This window comes from Canis lupus, chromosome 1, assembly GCF_048164855.1.
Source record: "Canis lupus baileyi chromosome 1, mCanLup2.hap1, whole genome shotgun sequence".
NCBI lineage: Eukaryota > Metazoa > Chordata > Mammalia > Carnivora > Canidae > Canis > Canis lupus.
In genome coordinates this window covers 107,811,433-107,835,254 of record NC_132838.1, presented here as the reverse complement: position 1 = coordinate 107,835,254, position 23,822 = coordinate 107,811,433, and the positions used below count along the sequence as shown (strand labels likewise).

The following is a 23,822-nucleotide window of genomic DNA, read 5'->3' as shown; positions in this document are numbered from 1 at the left end:
TGATTGTCTGCGTGTCTGTCCTGCATTCTGGGGTTAGAGTGTCTTGAGCTGTGGGGGAGGGAGAGAAGCTGAAGTCTAGAACAGGCCCGGAAGAAACCCTTTTGAGTCTGGGAGCAAAGGTAGAGACTTTCCCTCAAGATCTGATGGTGGAGGCTGGCCGGCTTCCTAAGCATAAGTCAAGGCAGAGGCTGGGACCTTGTCTGGGTCCGAGTGCGAGGTCATAACCAAAGACAACGCCCCCTGCCCTTAAGAGAGACTGAGGGCGAAGGCCAAGCCCCTTCTGTGGTTGGTCTGACAGAGGAGACCTGAGAAGCTGCAGAGCCGGTGGGCGGCCTCTGTGTGGGCGGGGTGGAGCGAACCATTAGCTTCGTTCGCCAGGGGAGCCCTGCAGGCCGTACTATCATCAGCGTGGGGGGTGGGAGTGCCGCGTGCAGTTCCTGAGGTGGGCGCAGGGGGTGCAGAACAAGGTGCACTCGCAGACCCGGCATTCACCCCACCTTCCAACCTGAGCGCGTGCCTCCGGGAGCCGCCCCCGCCTTAAAATCCACCCTTTACTCCCACCTCATCGCTGGTCCAGCCCTCGCGTCCCGTGCGGCGCTAGGGCCGGCGCGCGCCACCTCCGGGATCCGGGGTCGCAACTCGCATTCCACGCCGCGCGCCACTAGCTCCAGGTGACATCATCCCCCTGCCGGGCTCCGCCTCCCGCCCCAGCCGCCGCACGCCGCACGCTTATTGGCCGACGCGCCTCGAGCCCCGCCTTCCGCTCTCCGCCCGCGCGACCCCTCCCAGTCCGTGCGGAGGCGGGGTTTAGCCACCGGCCGGCTCCGACGACGCCTCCCATTGGCCACTCAGAGCCGTCTGTCAGTCTCCTGTTAAAGGGGCCACAACCGCACGGGAGCTGGTGGGGGGGGGGAGGGAGGAGGAATTTTTTTTGGGGGGGAGGTGGGATTTGGGGGGCGCTGGTGGGCACCCCTGGATCTGGCGGCTGCGGCCTCGCGGGGGGAGACTGAACGGTGATAGGGGCAGGGGGTTATTTTAGGGGGTAGAGGGCTGTGAGACCGTGAGGGGGAGGGGGGGTCCCCAGCGCCCAAGCCGGAGCCAGAGACGCGGAGCCCGCGCGAGCGGCGGAGACAGGGCTCCGGAGCCACAGATCCGGGCCCCGGCCGCCGCCAGGGGCCCCGCCCGGTCCCCCCACCCCACCCCACGTCCCTCCTGCAGCCCAGCTCCGCCCGCAGCCGCCGCGGACCAGGTAGGTAAGAGCCCGGCCCAGCCAGCTTGGCAGCGCCCACCCCGGGGACCCCTCGCCGAGCCTTCCTCGCTTTCCCGAGATCCTGGACTCCCTTCTTTATCCCCGGGGGCTCCGGAGCCCAGATTTCACAGCCCAACCCCAGAGACTCAGGCGTGCCCCTCCCGGCTCTCAGAGTCCCCAACCGAACCCTAGAATCCCAGGCGTACTGCTGCCTTGCGCCTCGTCCAGGGCCCAGGAGCCTGGATTTCCCAGTTCAGCCCCGGCAGCCCCCTCTGGACCTACATCCTCCTCCTCGGCCCAGCCCGGAGCTCCTAATACCTGCCGTGGCCGTGTCAGACCCCCAGCTAGGGCCAGCTGCCCCCCGTCGGGTGTGCATAGTCGCCTATTCGTGCACCCGGTGTGCCCATCTCCAGCCTCCGGCTTGAACAGCCAGCCTCGTCCCTCGGTCCAGGCCGGCTCGGCAGCCGCCCTGGACACAGGCCCGCTCCGGAGCTGTCCATGGTCAGCGCACTCGGCAGCTTCACCTCCCCCACCTCCCGCGGCCGCTGCCGCCGGGGAGGGGGCGCCTGCGGCGCGGGGAATACCCCCCGCCGCGCCTTTGACCCGGAGATACCCGGGCCCTTTCCGACCTGGGCGCCTGGGCCTCAGGGTTCCGCTGGTGAGCCTCTGGCCAGTGCTCAGTACCCCAGGTTTCTGGGATCCCAGCTGCTTCTCGAGGAGTCAGGGCTTCCGAATGTTCCTGCCTGGTCCACCCTAGGGATCTTAGCATCCAGGGATCCAGTTCCCACCTGGCTCTGGAAGCCCTGTCAGTGCTCACTCCGTCTGGCTGAGGCCCCAACTGGTAACCCCCACCTGCTCAGGACCTGGGAATCCAGTTTCCCAGCTTTCACCCCCTTTAGAGACCCAGCTCAACAGTCCCCTGTGCCCCCGAGACAAATATACCCAGCCTCCTGGCATCTCAACATCTGCCTGCTTAGGGATTCAGGCACCATGACTCTCTTGGAATGTAATTCTTAATGCAATTCTCTGGCTTCTGCCCACCTTCCCTTTTGCAGACCTAGATGCTTTGTCCCTGGTCCTGCATCCCCTCAGGGACCCAGGAGTTCAGACCCCGGCTTCTGTATTACCCACCAAAGATGCTGCAACCCTCATTCCCAACAAGGACTCAGGCTCCCAGCTTCCATCCCTTGTCCTTTATCTCCACAACGATTCAGGAGTCCAGCCCCCCACCAACTATCTAGCCCATTAGCTCTTGCTCTTAGGATTCCAGGTCCCCCCAGCCTTACAACCCCCATCAACTTGACATCTCTAGTGGCCTTAACAACTAACAACATGCCTCATCCCCATATCATCTCAGGCACTGGGCTCTCTGGGAGCTGTCTTCTCTTTTTCTCTACTCTGTTCCCTGAGACCTACTTTCTTGACATGTTTCCAGCACCCTATCATGATGTTTCTATGTCATGATGTTCCATCCTCTGAGTACACCTTCTCAAGATGATGGGCCAAACATACACCCCTTCCTCTAGATGTATTCTGTGACCTAGGTTCATTAGATGATCTAGAACCTACCCACTATCTTCCATATTCCCAGTTAAACTGTGCCCTTACATGCTCTAGAATCCTTCTAAATCTTAGAGCACTCTCAGCCAATATCTCTGTTCTGTTTGCACCCACGGTATATTCTCAATTCTAGGTTAAATACTAAATTCTAGGCATGTGTTTCCCCAGGGGAATTTAAACGTCTTGATAATGCCCCAAACCAAATTCTGATCCCACCTCCTCCTCACACATGTTCCAAATTTTTAGAAACTAGCACTTGCTTATTCTCTGCTAAATTTTATTTTAGGTGTGTTCTAGGTTCCAGCCACATCCTTGGCATTGTTCTAGATTCTGTTATCTTCCCAGGGGCATTCTATATTCTAGAATATGTGTGTTCCAATTATGTGCTCTAGCCTTTCTCCACATTCTGCTATCAGTTTTAAAATGTACTTTCCTATTTTAGGTCTACCCAGTTCTACAGTCTTAAATCTAAAAGATTCTTCCTGAAGTGTTGTGCATCTTCCTTTTTCAGGTACTAGGTTCTAGGCTCATCCATTCCCACCTTTTCGGTCCATCTTTTCCCTAATGTGACCTTCGTTTAGAACTTATCTCCTGGAGGATTGTGGGCTTCCTCCTCCATCTGTCACTTTAGCATTCTAAGCATGCTCTAGGCTCATCTCCTCTTTTGGAGTCTTCAGCTAGAAATGTCCTCATTTCCAGAACATCTCTCCCCCCCTTCCTTTGCCAGCTCAGTCCTTATGCCAGTGAATTCTCAATTCCCAGCATGCTTCTGAATCTTCCCCCAGGCACTTCTAAGTTCCAGGCAAACTCCTTGCTACTTTCTAGGGTTTCCCCCCACCTCCAGGGCATGTTCTGAATTCTAGAGCCTATTTTCTGCCTTCTGTCTATCATCTAGACACATGATAACACCAAGAGTGTGACCCCTGATACAGTCTTTGTTATACCTGTATTCTTGGTAGGTTCTGAGTTCTAGGTGTTTCCTGACTAGGTTTATTTATGCAATACATTAGGTATGTTCTTAGATATCATTATGTTCCCCTCTGTGTTTGAGGTTCTTGGGTGACCCAGACCATTCTTTAATTTATTGGATTGCTTAGTTCGGTTCCAGACCTGGGTTCTAGAATATGACCCTCTACTTGGCCCTATGTGATGATTTTATCCCAAGCACACTGTACATGTGGAAACATATATTCTTTCTGCAGTCTGTACTGTATTCATACCAGTGACTTTCTAGATTCTACACCCAGCTTTGCTAAATTTTATTTCCTTCTCAGTTAATTTGAAGTTTGATGTTCTCTGGAACATCCAGTGTTGCATTTCCACATAAGTTCTGGACTTTAGATGCTGTGTTGGTTTTGACCTGTCTTCTTATAAATATTGTCTCTGAATACTGGCATGCAGGTGTCTAGATTCCCAGGTGCACCTCTTCAAAGACTCAAGGGTATAGGCATCTTGCTATCTTCACTCCCACATTCCAGGACCCTCCATCCCTTCTTCTTCTCATTGGAATCCAAGACCCCAGTTCCATGTTTTGGACATAGTCTGCACATTGGGTGGGGCTGGGAATTATCCACTGTCAGAACAGGTTATGCCGCTGCCTGGAGGGAGAGAAGGAAAGGAAGGAACAGAGTGAAAGTCCCTCCTGCTTTCGACCAGGCCAGCTGGACCCGTCTGACCTGATGTGTGTGGAAGGAGTGGCTCAGCAGACTTCCCTTCATCTCCGCCTACAGCTCATGCACCCAGATCCTGCGTCCTGGGGGCCTGAACTCCTTGGTTCTGGGGCAAGAGGGGTCTGAAGGCTGAGATTTCTGGGTCCAAGGTTGGAGGTTGAAAGCTCAGATTCTTGTGTCCCTGTCTGACCTCAGGATTGGGGCAGAGGCGGCTGGAGGCTCAGACTCCTGGGTCTAGGGGAGAGAAGGGAATTGGGGACTCAGCCTCCTGTGACCTGAGGTAGGAGGGAGCTGGATCTTGGGACTCCTGGGTTGTGGGAGATGGCTAGCAAGTGGAGTAGTTTTTAGATAGAGCTGGGGTCCAGATATCTGGGAAGTTGTGGGCAGGATTTGGGCTGCAGAGGTGAGGACCATCCCTGTGACCGTGTACTTGTACCACTGATAGTGGCCCCAGTTCTTCGACCTCCTGAAGGCATGGTTCTTAGCCAGGCTTATCCTCTTACTCACACAGTGGGTTAAGGTGTATTCCCAGCAGGGTCAGAATAGGTAGACACTGGTTTTCCCACATTGACTCAGGCGATGGGTCACCTGGCTTCGGTTCTCCTCACTAGGCTGGTCTTAGATTTGCTGCCAGTGCCTGATGGAGTCTGGCCTCGGTTTCCCCAAATGCTCTCACCCAGGTAGCTAGCCCTGATTTCCCAGGAGCAATGGGCTTCAGTTGATCCCGTGACATGATCAGAATGGATGGGCCATAGTTTCATCTGTAGAATGCCTGGGTCGCCCCACCTCGGTTTCCACTATCCCAGAGGCCGTGCCTCAGTTTCTCTGCCAGTGCCTCGACGAGTCGGTTCTCTGTTCCCTGCCCCCTCCCCGCTCCCGCAGGCCAGCACCGCCGCCATGATGTGCGAGGTGATGCCCACCATCAGCGAGGATGGCCGGCGGGGCTCGGCGCTGGGCCCGGACGAGGCGGGCGGCGAGCTGGAGCGCCTTATGGTCACGATGCTCACGGAGCGCGAGCGCCTGCTGGAGACGCTGCGCGAGGCGCAGGACGGGCTGGCTACGGCGCAGTTGCGGCTGCGCGAGCTGGGCCACGAGAAGGACTCGCTGCAGCGCCAGCTCAGCATCGCTCTGCCCCAGGTCTGGGCGGAACCGGGGCGGGGCCTGCGGGAGGCGGGACCTCGACCACCGAAGGCGCGGAGGGGGCGGTCCGGAAGGGGCGGGACTTGGCTCTTGGGAGGGAGGAGTGCATTGCGGGGGGTGTGGCTTGCAGGTGATGGGCGGGGCCTGTGCCGCTGGAAGGGGCGGGATTTCGCGAGGAGGGGCGGGGCCATCAAACCCAGTCCTGTCTAACGAGGGACATCGGGAAAGGATTGACCCGATTGTCCGGATCCTGCTCACATCTGGACAGGAGTTTGCGGCTCTGACGAAAGAGCTGAACTTATGTCGGGAGCAGCTACTGGAGCGGGAGGAAGAGATCGCGGAGCTGAAGGCGGAGCGGAACAACACAAGGGTGAGGGCTGTGGGGGCGGGGCGTAGGTGGGGTGGGCAGGACCACGGGGTGTGGCAGCCTGACCCATCTTCTTTACCCATCTTGCCTTCCTGTTTTCTCTTCCCTACTCCCACTTCCTGGCTGGTCTTCTCTGGTCGCCTCTTTCCTTCACATCTCCTTCCTTCTCTCCATATTTTTTCTTTTCCTACACCTCGTTCCTTGACCATGCCCCTACCTCTGATATCCCTCTCTCTTTTCCTGACCTCTCTCCTTACTCCTTTGCTTGACTCCACCACTTCCTCCATATGCCCGCCCCACCTGTCTGAACCACCCTTGTCCTCGACGCTGCCTCTCTTCCCTTGCCTCTGTTCCTTGGCCCGATGACCTAACCCTGTAGCTTCTCCTTGAACACCTGGAATGCCTGGTGTCCAGGCACGAGAGGTCACTGCGCATGACCGTGGTAAAGCGCCAGGCCCAGTCCCCGGGTGGAGTCTCTTCCGAGGTGGAGGTGCTCAAGGCTCTAAAATCCCTCTTCGAGCACCACAAGGCCCTGGATGAGAAGGTATGAGAATCAGAAAAGCCTGGATGCCTAAGCCTGTGGCTGGCTGGAGCTGTCCTGGATAGGAGAGATTCTGGCTGTGGTTGATTGGGGATGTCCTAAGTGGGAAGAATGTTGACTGAGATTGATTGGGACAGGCTATTCAGACTGGGACCTGCCTGGTTAATAATAGGAAAATGAATTTCGGTGGGGAGCTACCAGTGGGTGAGGATGCCTTTGTAACTCCTTGGAGTTGCACATCTATTATAGGTGGAGGAATGCTAATGTTGCCTCATAGTCGACTGTCCTAGATTAGGTGTGATCTCCATCTCACTCTACCCTGTCCCCATCCCCAGGTCCGGGAGCGGTTGCGGATGGCGCTGGAGCGGGTGGCGGTGCTAGAGGAGGAGTTGGAGCTGAGCAATCAGGAGGTGGGGGCGTGGCTAAGAAGGAGGAGGGACCAGGGAGCTGATTGGGTGGGTTGGGGCTAAGGGAAAGAGCTGATTATGGAGGAAGTGGTTCTTTGGGGAAAATTGGGGCTCTAGAGGACACCAACGCAAGAGGCTAGGGGGAAGAGTAAGGGTGAATTCCTTCATGCCGGGCAGCTAAAGAGAGATAAAATGAAAGCACAGGGTTTAAGAATAGACTGTGCGATGGGGTGGCCCCGACAAGACCACTGGGATGTAGAGTTGGGGGCTCTAGGACTCCCTCTGTCCTGATCTCCGTTTCCCTTTCCCAGACCCTGAGCCTTCGAGAACAGCTGTCTAGGCGCCGGTCGGGGCTGGAGGAGCCCGGCAAGGATGGGGACGGGCAGGTGAGAGGTGGAAGGCTTTCCCTCCCCTTGCTCTTCAAGAATCCCCATCCCTGTGACCTCCACTCAGCCCCTGACTTTGTGATGGCCCTTTTAATGTTTGGTATGAGCCTCACTACCTCTGTGACATCTGAAGTCCTAAGACCCTTAGTGGCCTTTGACCTCTAATTCAAGTCAACTAGCTAACTCCTGTGACCTCCAGGACTGATCTTTGAACCTCCCCCCTCCCCCCAGTCAACTGTCTCCTGTATTCTCTCTATGTCTGTGTTTCCCACTCTGGGTTCTGTCCTTTCTTGTCTCACTGTTCCCACTCCAGCCCCTTGCCAATGGCCTTGGTCCTGGCGGGGATTCGAACCGGCGCACAGCTGAGCTGGAGGAGGCCCTGGAGCGGCAGCGTGCGGAGGTGTGCCAGCTGCGGGAGCGCCTGGCGGTGTTGTGCCGCCAGATGAGCCAGCTGGAGGAGGAGCTGGGCACCGCCCACCGCGAGCTGGGTAAGGCCGAGGAAGCTAACGCCAAGCTCCAGCGCGACCTCAAGGAGGTGAGGCCGGAGCCCCTGGTGGGCTGCCCTCTGTCCCTCCCTCTCCCTAGCCTTCCCCGGTCCCCCTTTGCCCAAAGTCACAGAGCTCATGAATGGTGGAACCTGGATTTGGTCCACGAGCAGTTGACTCTCCTCTCTGAGCCTTAGTTTGCTCACCTGTAGAATGGGACTTATGACTCTTGCCAGAGAGTTGGTATATGACACATACATGGTAGGCGGTCAATAACTGGGGCGGGCAAGGAAGGGCAAAGGGAGAGGGAGGAGCAGGCTCCCCACTGAGCAGAGAGCCCTACACATGGCTGGATCCCAGTACCCCAATATCAGGACCTTCGCAGAATGCAGATGCTTAACCAACTGAGCCATCCAGGCATCTCACTCTTGTACTTCTAAATTGAGTTCCTTTTTCTGCACTTCTTTTTCTGTCTTTTCTTTTTTTTTTTTTTTTGCATTTTAAAAAATATTTTATTTATTTTTTCATGAGAGAGAGAGAGAGAGAGAGAGAGAGGCAGAGACACAGGCAGAGGGAGAAGCAGGCTCCATGCAGGGAGCCTGACTTGGGACTCAATCCCAGGTCTCCAGGATCACGCCCTGTCCTGAAGGCAGCGCTAAACTGCTGAGCCACCCGGGCTGCCCCCTTTGTCTGCATTTCACCACATTCTGGCTTAGGCCCCTTGGTCCTAACTCCTATGCTTCTGGGACTGCTGGGAAATGTAGAGTATGGATTCTGGAAGTCACTGGATGAGAAAGAAGAGCAAGCACTTTGTTTTTCATCATCCTTTGGGACTTTCACCTCAGATTTTTTTTTTTTTAAGATTTTATTTATTTATTCATGAGAGACAGAGAGAGAGAGAGGCAGAGACACAGGCAGAGGTAGAAGCAGGCTCCACATGGGGAGCCTGATGTGGGACTCAATCCTGGGACTCCAGGATCATGCCCTGGGTGGAAGGCAGGTGCTAAACCGCTGAACCACCCAGGGATCCCCTCACCTCAGATTTTAAGCCTGGATGGCTCTGGGGCCTGTTGGGAAGAAGTGTAGTCTCACCTCACAGGCTCCCAGACAGAAGTCCATCTTCCATGAAACCCTGGAGCCCTGTCTTAGATTTTCTGAGCCTGTGCTACCTTGGGGCTCTTGGGAGATGTTGCCTCCCACGTGGAAGGGACTTTTGTTTTTCATGAGACCTTAGAGCACTTGCTCTGTGATTCTAAGCCTGGGCTGTGCTAGAAGTTGCTGAAAGATCTAAGGCCTGGATTTTTTAAAAAATATTTATTTATTTATTTATTTATTTATTTCCTTCTCCTTAAATTAGATTTTTTTTTTTAAAGGTGATTTGTTATTATTTTTAAGTAAACTCTACCCCCAAGTTGGGGCTTGAACTCATGATCCCAAGATCTAGAGTCGCATACTGTACGGACTAGGCCAGCCAGGGGCCCCTAAGGCCTGGATTTTTGAAGGAAGAGGGCCAGGGAGAATGGAAACTTTCCATCCCATGGGCTTTAGGTCATCCATAAGGGGAGGTTCTAAGACAGATGTCCTAGAGGCTTATGGGAGGTGTGGTACTACCATTTTTAACTCTGGGGTTGTCGGGGTCCTGAGGTTCGCTATTTCTGGGAGTTCTTGGCAGGTGTGGTTCTGCCATTCTGACTCCCACATAGTCGGAGACTTCATTTCCCAGGATACCCTGGGGTACCTGATCTGGGATTCTAAGCCTACGTACCCCCGGGGCTTACTGGGAGCTATAGTCCAAGTGACTTTTTGCCACCTCTGCAGGCGCTTGCGCAGCGGGAGGATATGGAGGAGCGAATCACGACCCTGGAGAAGCGCTACCTCAGTGCCCAGCGTGAGGCCACGTCGCTGCACGATGCCAATGACAAGCTGGAGAATGAGTTGGCCAGCAAGGAGTCGCTGTACCGGCAGGTGGGGGCACGGCCAGGAAGGTGACGTGGGGGCAAGGCCACGGCCTGTGTTACCTAACTCCTCTCATTCCTGGTCCACCCCGCGGCCCCATCTCTGTCCTCCCCCCAATCCCCCAGAGTGAAGAGAAGAGCCGTCAGCTGGCAGAGTGGTTGGATGACGCCAAGCAGAAGCTGCAGCAGACGCTGCAGAAGGCAGAGACCTTGCCCGAGATTGAGGCACAATTGGCCCAGCGCGTGGCAGCGCTCAACAAAGTGAGGAGAGGCCCGGGGCGGGAGTGTGGGGGTATGGGGTATAGGGATGAGGCCAGGCCTTCAGTCTGGAGGGGTAGGACACTTGTAGCTGTGATGCTGGGGACAGTGGGGGGTGGGGGTCGGGGGTGTGGCGAAGGTCTAGGAAAGTGGGAGAACTTGGAATGGGGGCAGGGCCCGGAGGCTGTTGGACGCGTTTACTAGTCTGGACTGACAGGATGGCCTAGAACGCAAAAGAAGGAACAGATCCTGAGGATGGGATGGGGCGGTAATCCTAGTGCAGGGTCTGTAGCCTCTTGGCCAAGGAGCCTGGAGCTCGGGGGTGGGGCTTGAACCTTGGAAGAGGCGGGGTCTGAGCCTCACTGGGTCCTAGTGTGGCAAAGTCACCTGCTCTGGCTTCTGTCCACTAGGCTGAGGAACGTCATGGGAATTTTGAGGAGCGACTTCGGCAGCTGGAGGCCCAGTTGGAGGAGAAAAACCAAGAACTGCAGCGGGTGAGGGGGGAGGACGGTGGCAGAGGGGGTGGGGCTTTGAAGCCACCCGGGCAGGAGCTTTTAGATGAGGGGGTGAAGTTGGGGGGCGTACTCTGGGCAAGGTGGGCTTGAGTATTCCTGTCCTGCTGTCCTTTGGGTAGGCCCGGCAGCGGGAGAAGATGAACGATGACCACAATAAGCGGCTGTCGGAGACAGTGGACAAATTGCTGAGCGAGTCCAATGAACGGTTACAGCTGCACCTCAAGGAGCGCATGGGGGCGCTGGAGGAGAAGGTGTGCCCCAACCCAGGATGTCAGCAAACTGGAATCCTAGACCACCTCTTGCCAGGATCCCGGGGCCCCAGACCTTTCCCCAGACTGTTAGTTGAGATCTCAAATCTGGGCATCTGGAATTCGAAGTCAACACACTTACCTAGTCTGTTGCTGGGGCCATTCTTTCACCTGGTCTAAACACTTTAAGAGCTGAATTCTGGGGGCACCCACACCCTGCCTGAGTTCTTGCCTTTTCCCCAAGCCCCTGATCCTTTGGACCCTCACACTTTGAAGATTATTTATTTATTTATGAGAGTACAAGCAGGAGGAGGGGCAGAGGGGGAGGAAGAGGGAGAGAATCTTCAGATTCTGCAGACTCCCTGCTGAGCTCAGAGCCCCAGGGAGGGGCGGGGGCTTGATTTCATAACCCTGAGATCATGACCCCAGCCTAAACCAAGAACCGGATGCTCAATGGACTGAGCCACCTAGATACCCCTGGACCTTCCAACTTTGAATCTTTGTGCTGGATTCTGGGGCTCCCAGGCATTCCCCTCCCTAGATGCATCTTTGACCCCACAAGCCCCCTCCTCACTCCCCACCCCTTGTATCCTCCAGCTCACCAACCATACCCACCTCATTCCCCTGGGGTTGCCTTCAGCCAGTCTCTGGATGCTTCCAGCCCTAGGACGTGCCCATTCCAGGCACCACCCCTCATTGCACCCCTGTCTTCCCCAGAATTCACTGAGTGAGGAGATTGCCAATATGAAGAAGCTTCAGGATGAACTGCTACTCAACAAGGTAAAGAGAGGTCTGGAGAAGAGGGAGTGGGGAGCTAGGACCAGGGACATGGAGCAGGCATTGCTGGGGATGCAGTCAGCCAGGCTGGGAGGGGATGTTGCTTAGGGACAGGGCATATTCTGACCTGACACCTCCAACTTCCTCCCACCAGGAGCAGCTCTTGGCAGAGATGGAGCGGATGCAGATGGAGATTGATCAGCTGCGGGGGAGGCCACCATCCTCCTACTCCAGGTGACAGTAATCCTAATGCCTCACCTCTGCCCACAGGAACTACCTTAGCCAAGCTCATCCTTTTTGATCTCCAGGTCTTCCACACCCCCACTCCCTGTCCTCCAAAGGCTTCCACTGATTCCTGTTATTTTGGACACCTGACTTCATGCCCTCTGACCTCGACCTCTGACTTCAGATTCCTCTTCTAATCCTCTGACCCCATACCTCTCTTCCCTTTTCCTGACCCCTTGGTCTCCGACTGCTACCCTCTCCATACCCACAGGTCTCTCCCTGGCAGTGCCCTGGAGCTCCGTTACTCCCAGGCACCTACATTACCTTCTGGTGCCCACTTGGACCCCTATGGGGCTGGCAGTGGCCGGGCAGGCAAGAGAGGCCGCTGGTCAGGGGTCAAGGACGAGCCCTCCAAGGTCAGCAGCCACTTTTGGGGCCCTGGACTGAGCAGGGGATGGGTGGGCAACAGTAGAAGTAGAATTTAATATGTGGGGCTCTCTAGAAGAGGGCTGGGATGAGAAACAGGGTCTCCTGGACCCATGTTGTCTTTTTTTCCTCCCGTAACTCCATCATCCCCACTTGCTTGACGTCTCTTTGGCGGATATCCTGCTCTCTGGTAAGAACCTTAGTGGAATGATGAGGTGGGGAGAGGGTGGTGTCTGGGGGATGGGCCCTATGTAGAATCCTAGAATGGGGGTGCAAGGTAAAGAAAGGAAGTGGTTTGGGTCAAGGGAAATGGTAGAATCAGGAGATGGGGTAGAGGTCCTGGATGGGGCATTTGGTCAAGGAAAGGGACTTGTCAAGAGGCAAGGCTTGGCTGGGAAAAGTGTGTGGGCTGGATCACGTGGTGAGGCCACTCATTGTCAGGGGACATGGGAAGGCTCATGGAGGGTGGACAAGGTCAGTAGAGGTGAGGTAGGCCCCAGCACCTCCCTTGACCCCCGCACCTCCCTTGACCCCCACCCACCTGATATCCTTTGTCCCCATACAGAGACAGGAGTGGGAGCGGTCAGCCCCCACGGGGTCCATGCCACCCCCATTCCCTGGGGAGCTGGATGGCTCAGATGAGGAGGAGGCCGAGGGGATGTTTGGGGCTGAGCTGCTCTCCCCCAGCGGACAGGCTGATGTGCAGACGCTGGCCATCATGCTTCAGGAGCAGCTGGAAGCCATCAACAAGGAGATCAAGTGAGTGCTGGCCCATTCCTCCTCCACCTTGCCTGAGCTGACCTCATAGCCCCTCTTGCTTTGGAGACTGATCTGAAGGCCTGAGCGCATCTCCTCTCTTACTATCCTCAAGGAACTCCCCCAGCCTAACACTCCCTCTGGTAACTAGGAATCCCTCAGGATACACCCAGAAGTCTCTGTGCTTGCTTGCTTTCTATCTATTCCCTATCCAGTATTCACAATTTCCCAATACACCGAAGACTGCATTCTCAAATACCAAAGTTCTCAAGCCAGTACACCAGGAATCCTCCAGTACACCATGGATGTATGGCTTCTCACAGCTAGTACCCAGAGTCTCCCAGTACCCCAAGAATCTCAATCCTAAACACCAAGAGTCTCACCCTAATACTTCAAGAACCCCAATTCAAGAGACCAAGAATTTCTACTTAATATAATAAGAATCCTTAATATATTATGAATCCCCCATTGACATAAAGTCTATCCTGATTTCCCAGAAATTTCCCTATTTGGCATTCTTTAACAACAAACTCTCCATGGGCCCCAGCAAATATGCCAACATGACCACTACTTTCCATCCAAAGTCATTCTGAGTTGAGGCATTGATTCACATGCCAAATGTCTCCATGAACTTCCCAGATCCTCAGTTGACCTCAGAGTCCCTGATCTCACCCTGATCTTATTATGATCTTGCTTTTCTGTCCTTGAAATTTGACCTTTCCCATAGCGATCTTTTTTATGATTTTATAGAACTATGTGGTTATCATCATGGAAGCCTTGATGCAGACCCTGATCTTCCTGTTGTCTCTCATCCTTCCATGACCTCTTGGGCCTGTTATGACCCTTTGACACCCCTTGAACCTGTGAGGCCATGATGAATCCACCAATACCTTCTAACCTCATTATGCTTCCCCCAGAATCCTTTTTGCTCCACTGAGCCTTCCTGGCCCTTTGGGATCCCCAGACTCTATCCCCCATGGCTTGCCTGTGCTCTCTCACACAGTCTCCCCTTTTTTCCTCCTTAGGCTTATCCAAGAGGAGAAGGAGACAACAGAACAAAGGGCAGAGGAGCTGGAGAGCCGGGTGTCTGGCTCTGGCCTAGACTCACTGGGCCGCTACCGTAGTAGCTGCTCACTGCCCCCCTCCCTCACTACCTCTACCCTTGCCAGCCCCTCCCCTCCCAGCTCTGGCCACTCAACGCCCCGTCTGGCTCCCCCTAGCCCTGCCCGTGAGGGCACCGACAAAGCTGTGAGTGTTCTGGAGTCTCCTTATTTTGGTGGGGTGGCCAGGGGGAGTTCGGAGACAGGGATCCCCAACCAACAGCAACAATAACTCTTCACACCAGTGATTTTCATTTTTTTTTTTTTTTAAATTTTTTTATTTATTCATGATAATCACAGAGAGAGAGACAGAGGCAGAGACACAGGCAGAGGGAGAAGCAGGCTCCATGCACCAGGAGCCCAATGTGGGATTCGATCCCGGGTCTCCAGGATCGCGCCCTGGGCCAAAGGCAGGCGCCAAACCGCTGCGCCACCCAGGGATCCCACACCAGTGATTTTCAAAAGCAATCTTAGCTTTCCCTAGAAGTTCCAACTTAAAGGCATAAGGGAGGCCAAGCCACTGGTTTGATGAACCCTAATTTGTGTTTTAGTAAGGTCGGATCTGGTTTTACCTGTTTTATGCACTAAATTTCTTCATAGGGTGGTTTTTTTTGTTTGTTTTGTTTTGTTGTTGTTGTTTTTTTTAAGGTTTCTGTGAGTAAAGATTTGAGAGCTAATATTAGATCCTCAGAATTGATCTTTGAGGAGGAATAAGACATATTAATCCATTTATTGCCTTGGACTCAGTGTTTTGGCTTCCAGAATGTGTAACTCATTCGCTTTCCTTAAGTCTGAGCAGATCCCACTCCTGACACCAGAAGCTAGGCTACATAAAACTGGCTGGTCAAGCTCATTGCCTTTATGTTTCTGCAACACCCCCTACCTAGTCTAGGCTACTTTCAGAAATGGTACCCCAGACCAGGGGCATCCTAGCCATCTCCTAGTAGACATCTCAACTAATGAAGACACCCCAACATGACCCCTCCAATTCATTTTAGCATCTCTGCCTTTCTGTCCCCAGAATCATGTCCCCAAGGAGGAAGCTGGGGCTCCACGAGGAGAGGGGCCTGCCATTCCAGGAGACACTCCACCTCCTACTCCCCGCTCTGCCCGCCTTGAGAGAATGACACAGGCCTTGGCACTCCAGGCAGGATCCCTGGAAGATGGGGGGACTTCACGGGGAAGGTCAGCACGGGCAGTGGATGGGATGGGGAGGGGCTTGCTTGGGAGGATGTGTCAGGGAATGGTCAAGGACTTGGGGGAAGAGGAGGTATCCCAGATGGGGCTGCCCTCACTTCGTCCTGTTCACCCAGTGAAGGCACCCCAGATTCCCTGCACAAAGCCCCCAAGAAGAAGAGCATCAAGTCATCCATAGGCCGTCTCTTTGGCAAGAAGGAGAAGGGGCGAATGGGACCACCAGGCCGGGACAGCTCTTCTCTGGGTGAGTACCCTGATGCCAACCCTATCTCCCTTCCTCTCTTCCTTCTTTTTCCCAAATTCAGTTGACAGTCATCTGAGTCTTCATCCATTTGGTAATTCATAGGCTGTGAAGGGGGCAGGACTCGATAGAGATAGGGGGATAGAAAAGGGACCCTTGAAAAGGGCACTCTGTGAAAAGGGCACTCTGAGGCCTGCCCAGATGACCAGAGGAGGGGAGCTAAATAAATGTTGTTATTTTGTTTACCTATTTTTAAAAAATATTTTATTTATTTATTCATGAGAGACACAGAGAGAGAGGCAGAGACACAGGAAGAGGGAGGAGAAGCAGGCTCCATGCAGAGAGCCTGATGTGGGACTTGATCCCAGGACTCCAGAATCACACCCTGAGCCAAAGGCGGACGCTCAACTCCTGAACCACTCAGGCATCCCCGTTTACCTATTCATTTTATTTTTAAAGATTTTACTTATTTATTCATGAGAGATATACACAGAGAGGCAGAGACATAGGTAGAGGGAGAAGGAAGCTCCCTGCTGGGAGCCTGATGCAGGACTTGATCCCAGGACCCCGGGATCATGACCTGAGCCAAAGGCAGATGCCCAACCACTGAGCCACCTAGGTGCCCCCTATTTTTTAAATAGAGAAAGAGAGCGGACCACCTAAAGGCAGGGCATATGGTGTGCTAGAGCTTGCTGGTACTGGCTTGTGGAAGTCTATAGTTAAGTATTTATGAGTTTTGTGAGCTGCTTGACATTACATTGGTAGCCTGGAATTGGTGGGATCCTTCACACCATGAACATTGGCAAACACTACAAATCAGAGGATACTCTCTCCCTCCTGGCGAGCCAGTTGTTAAATATTTACCAGCATACGATTGTCATCTTACAGAGGCTAACCCAGTGAATCCATCCCTATTTTGGGGATGTCTCCATTTGGGAGGTGAAATTTGTTCCTATGTGGTTTTATCACTCCCTTTGTGTCGCCTCATTCACTACTCTCTTGAAGCGTCTGCTTCTCTGGCCTCCTCAGCAACCCCCACATCAAAGGGTCTCCTTCCTACTTGAGAGCCTCCAAATTCTGGCCCCTCTCTACCTTCAGCAGGAACACCCTCCGACGAGACATTGGCCACGGACCCTCTGGGGCTAGCCAAGCTGACAGGCCCAGGAGACAAGGACCGAAGGAACAAGAGGAAGTGAGTGTGTATAGGGAGGAGGGGGGTGGGTGATGGGAAGACCACTCTCAGAGATTCTTTTTTTTTTTTTAACCTTCTTCCAAGTTTTCTACCTTCATAAAAACTGCTTTGGGTACTCCCTTTGGCAGCACATATACTAACATTGGAATGATACAGAGAAGATTAGCATGTCCTCTGTGCAACGATGCCATGCAAATTCCTGAAGTGTTCCACTGAAAAACAAAACATGTTTTGGAGGGGGTGTGTGGTAAAGGGGCCCATCCCGGAGGGCTGGGTGTCTCTACCTTTGAGAGCTCCTGCCCTAGGCCTCTGTCCCCAGGCACGAACTTCTGGAAGAGGCCTGCCGCCAGGGCCTGCCCTTTGCTGCTTGGGATGGGCCTACCGTGGTCTCCTGGCTGGAGGTACTGGGGCCCAGAAATGCTTGGACTCTTGATCCCTAACTCCTGTGAGAGCCCCACTACTAGGTGGCCACCCTGGGCCACCCAGCATCATCCTGGCCCAGATGGGGGTGGTTGAGGGGGGTGAGAGGTCAGCCTTTCTGTTGATCTTTTAAACAGCTTTCTTTCCCTGTCCTCCCATCCTCCCACCCCTGCCATTCTGGTCATGCCTATTTCGGTCCTGCTGGCCTGTTGTTTCTCCCTTACTGTATGGGATTCTCTGTGTCTCTTGTTTTGCCTCTCTTCCCATGTCTGTGTTTTTGTCATTCCTCATGTCTCTTCCCACGTTTCTGGGTCTCCCTATGTCTCTCCCCCAATGTCTTTTGCTTCTTTCTCTCCCCACATCTTTCTCATTTCTGTCTCTCCCCCTCCCTCTCTCTCCTGTGACTCTGACTCTCCCCCTTTTATTCCATGTGTCTCTCTTGGACTCCCTCTTGTCTGTTTGCCTTGCCCCATCTTGGTTGCTTTTCACCGCTAACTTTCCTACCTCTCTGTCTCCCTCCTGTCTCTCCACTTTCTCCTCCGACATTGTCTCTGTCTCTGTGTATGTCTCTTCCTTCCCTCTCCCCGCCTCCCTCCCTCTGTGCAGCTGTGGGTAGGCATGCCTGCATGGTATGTGGCCGCCTGCCGGGCCAACGTCAAGAGCGGTGCCATCATGGCCAACCTGTCAGACACGGAGATCCAGCGGGAGATTGGCATCAGCAACCCGCTGCACCGGCTCAAACTACGCCTCGCCATCCAGGAGATGGTCTCACTCACCTCGCCCTCAGCGCCCGCCTCCTCCCGCACGGTGAGCATCCGGATGCCAATGGCAACCCTGGCCACTTTAGGGCCCTGCCTCTTGCCCTCAAACTAGCCAATCCTGGGCTCGCTTACCCCAGCTCTGTCTCGCAGATCCTCTTCCCTCAGTGTCTCGCCTAGATTATCTCAGAGGCATTGGAGGAGAGTAGGGGTGGAGGTCCCTTCTCAGGTCTCCCTGCCTCCTCTCTACCTCAGTCTGTCTTAGGACCCCAATGGGGAGAAAAAAATCCAAATTCATGTGGTTCCTTATAAAGCCTTTGATGAGGGGGCTCCTTTTCTTCCCCCAACACACCCCGCTTTGCCCCTACTCTGGTTCTTAGCTAGTGCAGCTCCCTTTCCTCAGAACACTACTTGCCCCATCTCTAAATTAGTGACTAAATTAGTCATTCGCCCCATCACCCCAGCACATGAACACCTAATTTTTCCCCCAGGAGTGTTTACGGCCTTCTAATATTTTATCCTTTTGTTCCCCGCCGAAACTTCTGTGTGCCATGCCCAATTCAGCACTTGTTAACTCCTTGCCCTACTTGCTTTTTGCATTTGTATACCTGAGGCCCTCAAATATAATTTGTGGAGATCATTAGTGGTTAGCCTGAAAAATTACTTCATCAGGGCATCTTTTCTTCTTAAATTTTTATTTATTTGACACGCAGAGAGAGAGCACACAAGCAGGGAGAGTGGCAGGCAAAGGGAGAGGGATGTGGGGCTGTATCCCAGGACCCTGAGATCATGACCTGAGCGGAAGGCAGAGGCTTAACCAACTAAACCATCCAGGTGCTCTATTATCAGGGCATATTCTAACAATAAGAACATTCTTCTTGAACAACGCAACCACTGTGCCCTTTTATCTAAGAATGTTACTATTATTGTCAATTTCATCCATTCAGTCTATTTTTCAAATTTCCCCTGGTGTGTCCCAGACCCTACAACTGTGCCTGGCACTCATGAGGAGCTACATAAGTGTTTGAATCAATGTATGAAGTCCTAACTCGTGGGGTCGTTGGGAGCAGGTGCTCAGTAAATGTGAATACACCCCCTCCCCCCAAACTTTTGTCCCACAGCTGTATCTGTCACCTTATTCTGAACCTTCACTCTGTACCTACATCCGTATGAAGTCAGAGAGGTGATGTTGTGCCCAGGGCCACACAGCAAAATACCCAGCAGGGCTCCAATTCAAACCTGAACTTGCCCGACCCCCAAAGCCCATGTTTTTCTTTTTTTTTTTTCTTTTTTTTTTTTTTTTTTTTTTTTTTGCCTGGTACACAGCAGGTGCTCAATAAATGATCATTCGTTTTCTCTTTCACTGCCTCGTCCAGAGCAGTGACTGGCCTTTCTGAGGCAGAAAGCAGAATATATAAATGGACCTGGCCTGGGCCTCTAAGGAACACCACCTTCTTCCGCTCCCCTATCCAAAAGCCCTCTTAACCTCCTTAACACCTCTTGCCCCTCAGTCCACAGGAAACGTGTGGATGACACACGAGGAGATGGAGTCCCTCACGGCCACAACCAAGCCTGTGAGTGACCCCTACCGGCGGCCTTGGGGGTGGCACTAACTCTCCCTCGGGAGGGGTGGGGGGGCGAATCTCTGGATGTTTGTCCGTCTGTTCGTCTCTCCTGCCCTCCTCCGCCTGCCCCTTAACCCACCCCTTCTCTCCCCTTTTCCCACTAACGGGTCAGGAGACCAAGGAGATCAGCTGGGAGCAGGTAGGGGGCGCGGGGCGGGGCGTGGGCGCATGAACAGGCTGTGCACGCTGCATGCACGCCCCTCCTTCCCCAAGCCCCGCCCCCACCCTCGCCGGAGCGTTCCATCATCACCGCGGGAGGCGCTGCGTGGAGCGGGGCTCCGGACTGTCTCATTGTGGCTTGGTGGGGGTCGGCGGAAGAGCCCGGACTATTCCATTGTTAGCGTGGGGGCATGGGCCATTCCATTATCGTGGGTTGCGGGGGTTCCAGGGGCTGTTCCACTGCTGTAACTAGAGGGAGACCTTTTCTCTATATTGAGGGGGAGTGGGACTGTTCCAGTATGCTGAGGCAAAGCGGGGAGGCATTTTGAGGAGGGGCAGCAGGTCAGGCTGAGAAGTTGGGGGGAAGGAGGAGCTACACTTTTTTCTCAGGAAGGGAGAGGCATGAACTCCCCCCAGGTAGCGAACTAGCGGTGGACTGGGGTCTTCGTTTCTAGCAAGGGGGGGGGGGGTGTTTCCTTATGCTAAAGGGAGTGAAGGACTTTGGGCTGACCCAGAATATTGTCCTGGGTCAATACTGTCCAGATACAGCAATTAGATTAGTATTTTTGGATAGGGCAAAAGTGATGGCTGGATCCATTATCGTTTGTTGTGGGGGAGAGCTACGCTGGAAGAATCCGGTGTCCTGACTTGGGGGAGTAGTGATGTTGGACCGATCCATTGTTCTGAGTTAGGACAATGCTAGGCTAGTGCTTCTCACACCTTACTGTTCAGGTAACCTGAGGATCTGGTGAGAATGCAGATTCTGATTCAGTGCCTGGGGTGGGGTCTGAGATTCCACAGTTCCAGCAGGTGTACAGGTGATGGCTATGCTGCAGGTCCAAGGACCACACTTTGAGCAGACAAGGGTGTATGCTGTTATGAAGGAGTAGGAGACAGCTGGACTGGTCCATTGTCCTGAGCAGAGATTGACCATTGTCCTAATGCAGGGTGGAAATAGAACAACCTTGGGTCAGGGGGTTGGAGTGTACCCTTTCATACATACATGGGAAGGGGTCAGAGGGCCTGACCCCTCCCCCACCTGCCCATGGCCCCAGATCCTGGCATATGGTGACATGAACCACGAGTGGGTGGGAAACGACTGGCTGCCCAGCCTGGGGCTGCCCCAATACCGCAGCTACTTCATGGAGTCGCTGGTGGATGCCCGCATGTTAGATCATCTTAACAAGAAGGAGCTCCGGGGCCAACTCAAGATGGTGGACAGCTTCCACAGGTGGGGGCTGCCTGGCCAATGGGGACAGTCCAAGGGGAAGCCTCACTCCTAGAGAGTCTTTGGCCAATGGGACTGGTGATGGGAAAGTCCTCGGACTATCTTTGGTCCTTTAGCCTGGATTCTCAGGAAATCCTGAAATTCTGTGCCCCTTCCAACCAATAAGATGGTCCATCAGGAAAAGTCCAAATCCTCAGACAGCTTGGCTAGTTGACCCCATACCCTGTCCAGGTTAACCAATAGGAACTGCCTGTTGAAAATACCCCAAGTCCTGGGAAGGTCAGCATTCCCTAAAACTGACCCAGTGGAACAACTCCCCGACCTTTCCCAGAAGACCACAGCCAATGGGGAGGGAAGCAGCAACAGCCATTGGAGTTGTGAAGATTCATCTGTGACCCCACTTTCCCCTACTGCTCAGGGTGAGTCTGCATTATGGGATCATGTGCCTGAAACGGCTCAATTATGACCGGAAGGACTTGGAGCGGAGGCGGGAAGAGAGTCAGACCCAAATCCGAGGTGAGTAGGAGTGTAAGAGTCCCCTGGGGAGCCAGGTGGAGGAGTTTGGAGCAGGTGGGGAGGGGGTAGGATTGGGGCGCGGAGCAAAGGTCCTTTGCGAGGGGCGTGGAGCAATCACAGGGGGCGGAACCACCACAGGGGGCGTGGCCAGGTTAGAGGATTGGGAGGTGCCGTGTGGGCTGCATTGAACCGGCTGGCAGCTGAGAAGCCCTTCTGTCCCAGACGTGATGGTGTGGTCCAATGAGCGGGTCATGGGTTGGGTGTCCGGGCTGGGACTGAAGGAATTCGCCACGAACCTCACGGAGAGCGGGGTGCACGGGGCGCTGCTCGCCCTGGACGAGACCTTCGACTACTCCGATCTGGCCTTGCTCCTGCAGATCCCCACGCAGAATGCGCAGGTGAGCCGCCGCTTGGCCCGGGGCTACTGGGCAACCCCACCTCGCAGACTGCGCGCTACCACCCTTCCACCTCTCGTCCCCAGGCCCGGCAGCTCCTGGAGAAGGAATTCAGTAACCTCATCTCCTTGGGCACAGACAGGAGGCTGGACGAGGTGGGCGCAGCGGCAGCCCTGGAGGCTCAGCTCCTAGCGGCTCCTGTAGGGTGCCGAAGCGCGGCGGCGTGACTTTGCCAGCTGGAGGCGGTTGGGGGCGGGACCAGGACGGGGGCGGGGCTAAAGGGGGAGATGCAGCCCGACAGGGCTGGAGCCAGAGGAAGCGGCTGAGTCAGAACCCCGCCCTAGTTCCTCACTGTCCTCCTGGCCCCTATACCTAGGACAGCGCCAAGTCGTTCAGCCGCTCCCCATCCTGGCGGAAGATGTTCCGAGAGAAGGACCTTCGAGGCGTAACCCCCGACTCAGCTGAGATGTTACCCCCCAACTTTCGTTCGGCCGCAGCAGGGGCCCTGGGCTCTCCGGGGCTCCCTCTTCGCAAGCTGCAGCCCGAAGGTGGGCGGCTCCCAACTATGACAGCACCCCCACTTTCTTGGGGTTGGAAAAGGACCAACCCTACTTTCCGGAAGCCCCCCTCCGGGTTCTGAATTGGCCTAGTCCTTTCTCCCCGCTCATGACAAATGGGTTGCTCAGTATCCCAACTCCCTCCTTCGGGTGTGGAATGGAGTGGTCCCGCAACCCCTTTCCAAAGTGGGGAATGAGTTCGCCCACTGCCACTTGGGGCACCTTAGATGTTTCCCAGGCTGCGGGAGAGGGAGGGAGACCGGCGTGGAGCCTGGCGTTCTCTATCATTTCGGGAGGAGAGAATCCAAGAGAGGACGCTTGGGGTTGAGGATCAGAGAAACCTTGCTCTGTGTGTGTGTGTGTGACACACGCGCGCACTTACTAAACCACTGCTCGCCCCCCCTCTAGGCCAGACTTCTGGGAGTTCTCGGGCAGACGGCGTTTCGGTCCGGACCTATTCCTGCTAGTGTAGGCCTCCAGGTGAGGACTGTGCGGGGCAATCTCGGGGGTCCAGGGCGGCACAGTGGATCTTCACTGCCCCACGTACTGCCCCGGCGTCAATGCAGGTGACCTCACTCGGACAGAAGAATCTTCCAGAGGCTGGGCTGTTCCCCCTTCTGCCCAGAGTATGGTCTCGCCGGGGAGCGCGGGCGGGGGAACTCGCGCCGCGGACTGGACCATCTGTACAGACGAGCGGGGAGTGCGCGTCCCCGCCTCACAAAAGGACTGGGCCTGGACCAAACCACACGAACTGGACTGAGAGGGGGAACGAAGAGGGCAGGAAGAAATCCCGCCCCAAACTTCCGCCTCCCTTTTCTCTACTTTGTAATTTATTGATCAGTTTCCGATGGGAGATGGGTGCCCTTTCCCCGCGGGAAGGGAGCGGGGCTTCCCTCCCGGGCCGCATGCTAGGAGAGGCTGCCCGCTCCCCTTTCTTCTCCCCAGTCGCGGGGCCCAAGTCTTCCTTCTTCGTCCGAAAGGAGGGGAGGGGGGACTCGCTGCTACAAGCCTCGCCCCACGTGCCACTCATCCCCGCCCCGCCGCCGCATCAGGTCGCCGGTGCCTGGGGTCAGCTGCGGGCGGACCCCTCTTCCTCCCCAGTGTCTCGTGTCCCCGGGGCCTCTCCGCCCCCCCCGTGCTGTGGCCGTGTCCGTGCCCCGGGGACAGGGGGTGCAGAACTGCGCTCCCGGTTCCCCTCCGGCTCCGGGGTTTGCATGGGAGAATCCTCTTTCCACGATGCCACTGGGCGACGTGGCGTGGGGGGAGGGAGGACGGTGGGGGAGCCCTCGCCCGAGACTCTTGGTCGGCCTCCCTGCCCCAGGCGTCACTCAGTGATCACGGGTAAAGAGAACTGTTTCAAAAAGCTCCCGTGTTGACTGATTTATTTGTCAGGACCTCCAGAAACCGACCTCCTGGAGAACCCAGGGGGCCAGACCACTCCTCCCCCAGACCTACGAGTCTGAGTCTCC

General features: G+C 55.0%; 2 protein-coding genes and 1 non-coding gene across 6 annotated transcripts; 2 read left to right on the top strand and 1 right to left on the bottom strand.

Moving 5' to 3' along the window:
• Position 1: 1 nt before the first annotated feature.
• Positions 2-3,363, bottom strand: C1H19orf73 (chromosome 1 C19orf73 homolog). The gene is given in 5 exon segments (XM_072783741.1): positions 2-310; positions 312-455; positions 457-597; positions 1,532-1,794; positions 3,351-3,363. Coding segments are annotated over 5 exon segments (738 nt in total). The 3' UTR covers positions 2-133.
• PPFIA3 (PTPRF interacting protein alpha 3) lies at positions 1,069-23,716 on the top strand. 4 transcript variants are annotated; one of them, XM_072771872.1, is made up of 30 exons: positions 1,070-1,249; positions 5,362-5,616; positions 5,888-5,989; positions 6,366-6,530; positions 6,863-6,937; positions 7,246-7,320; positions 7,634-7,855; positions 9,624-9,770; positions 9,887-10,021; positions 10,429-10,512; positions 10,653-10,784; positions 11,499-11,561; positions 11,713-11,792; positions 12,055-12,199; positions 12,781-12,968; positions 13,991-14,213; positions 15,087-15,250; positions 15,379-15,506; positions 16,605-16,695; positions 17,015-17,096; positions 17,722-17,922; positions 19,385-19,447; positions 19,611-19,637; positions 20,713-20,888; positions 21,304-21,401; positions 21,624-21,799; positions 21,883-21,951; positions 22,173-22,344; positions 22,762-22,833; positions 22,920-23,716. In XM_072771872.1, exons 2-29 carry the CDS (start codon positions 5,377-5,379, stop codon positions 22,818-22,820), a joined length of 3,582 nt encoding a protein of 1,193 aa, XP_072627973.1. In that variant the 5' UTR covers positions 1,070-1,249; positions 5,362-5,376; the 3' UTR covers positions 22,821-22,833; positions 22,920-23,716. The 4 variants fall into 4 exon arrangements, with proteins under 4 accessions (XP_072627988.1, XP_072627973.1, XP_072627979.1 ...); XM_072771894.1 differs by having other exon boundaries at positions 1,072-1,249; positions 16,602-16,695; XM_072771887.1 differs by lacking the exon at positions 19,611-19,637 and having other exon boundaries at positions 1,069-1,249.
• LOC140608846 (U6 spliceosomal RNA) lies at positions 16,808-16,914 on the top strand. Its single transcript, XR_012010844.1, has one exon. It is a non-coding gene; the product is annotated as a U6 spliceosomal RNA (small nuclear RNA).
• Positions 23,717-23,822: the final 106 nt, after the last annotated feature.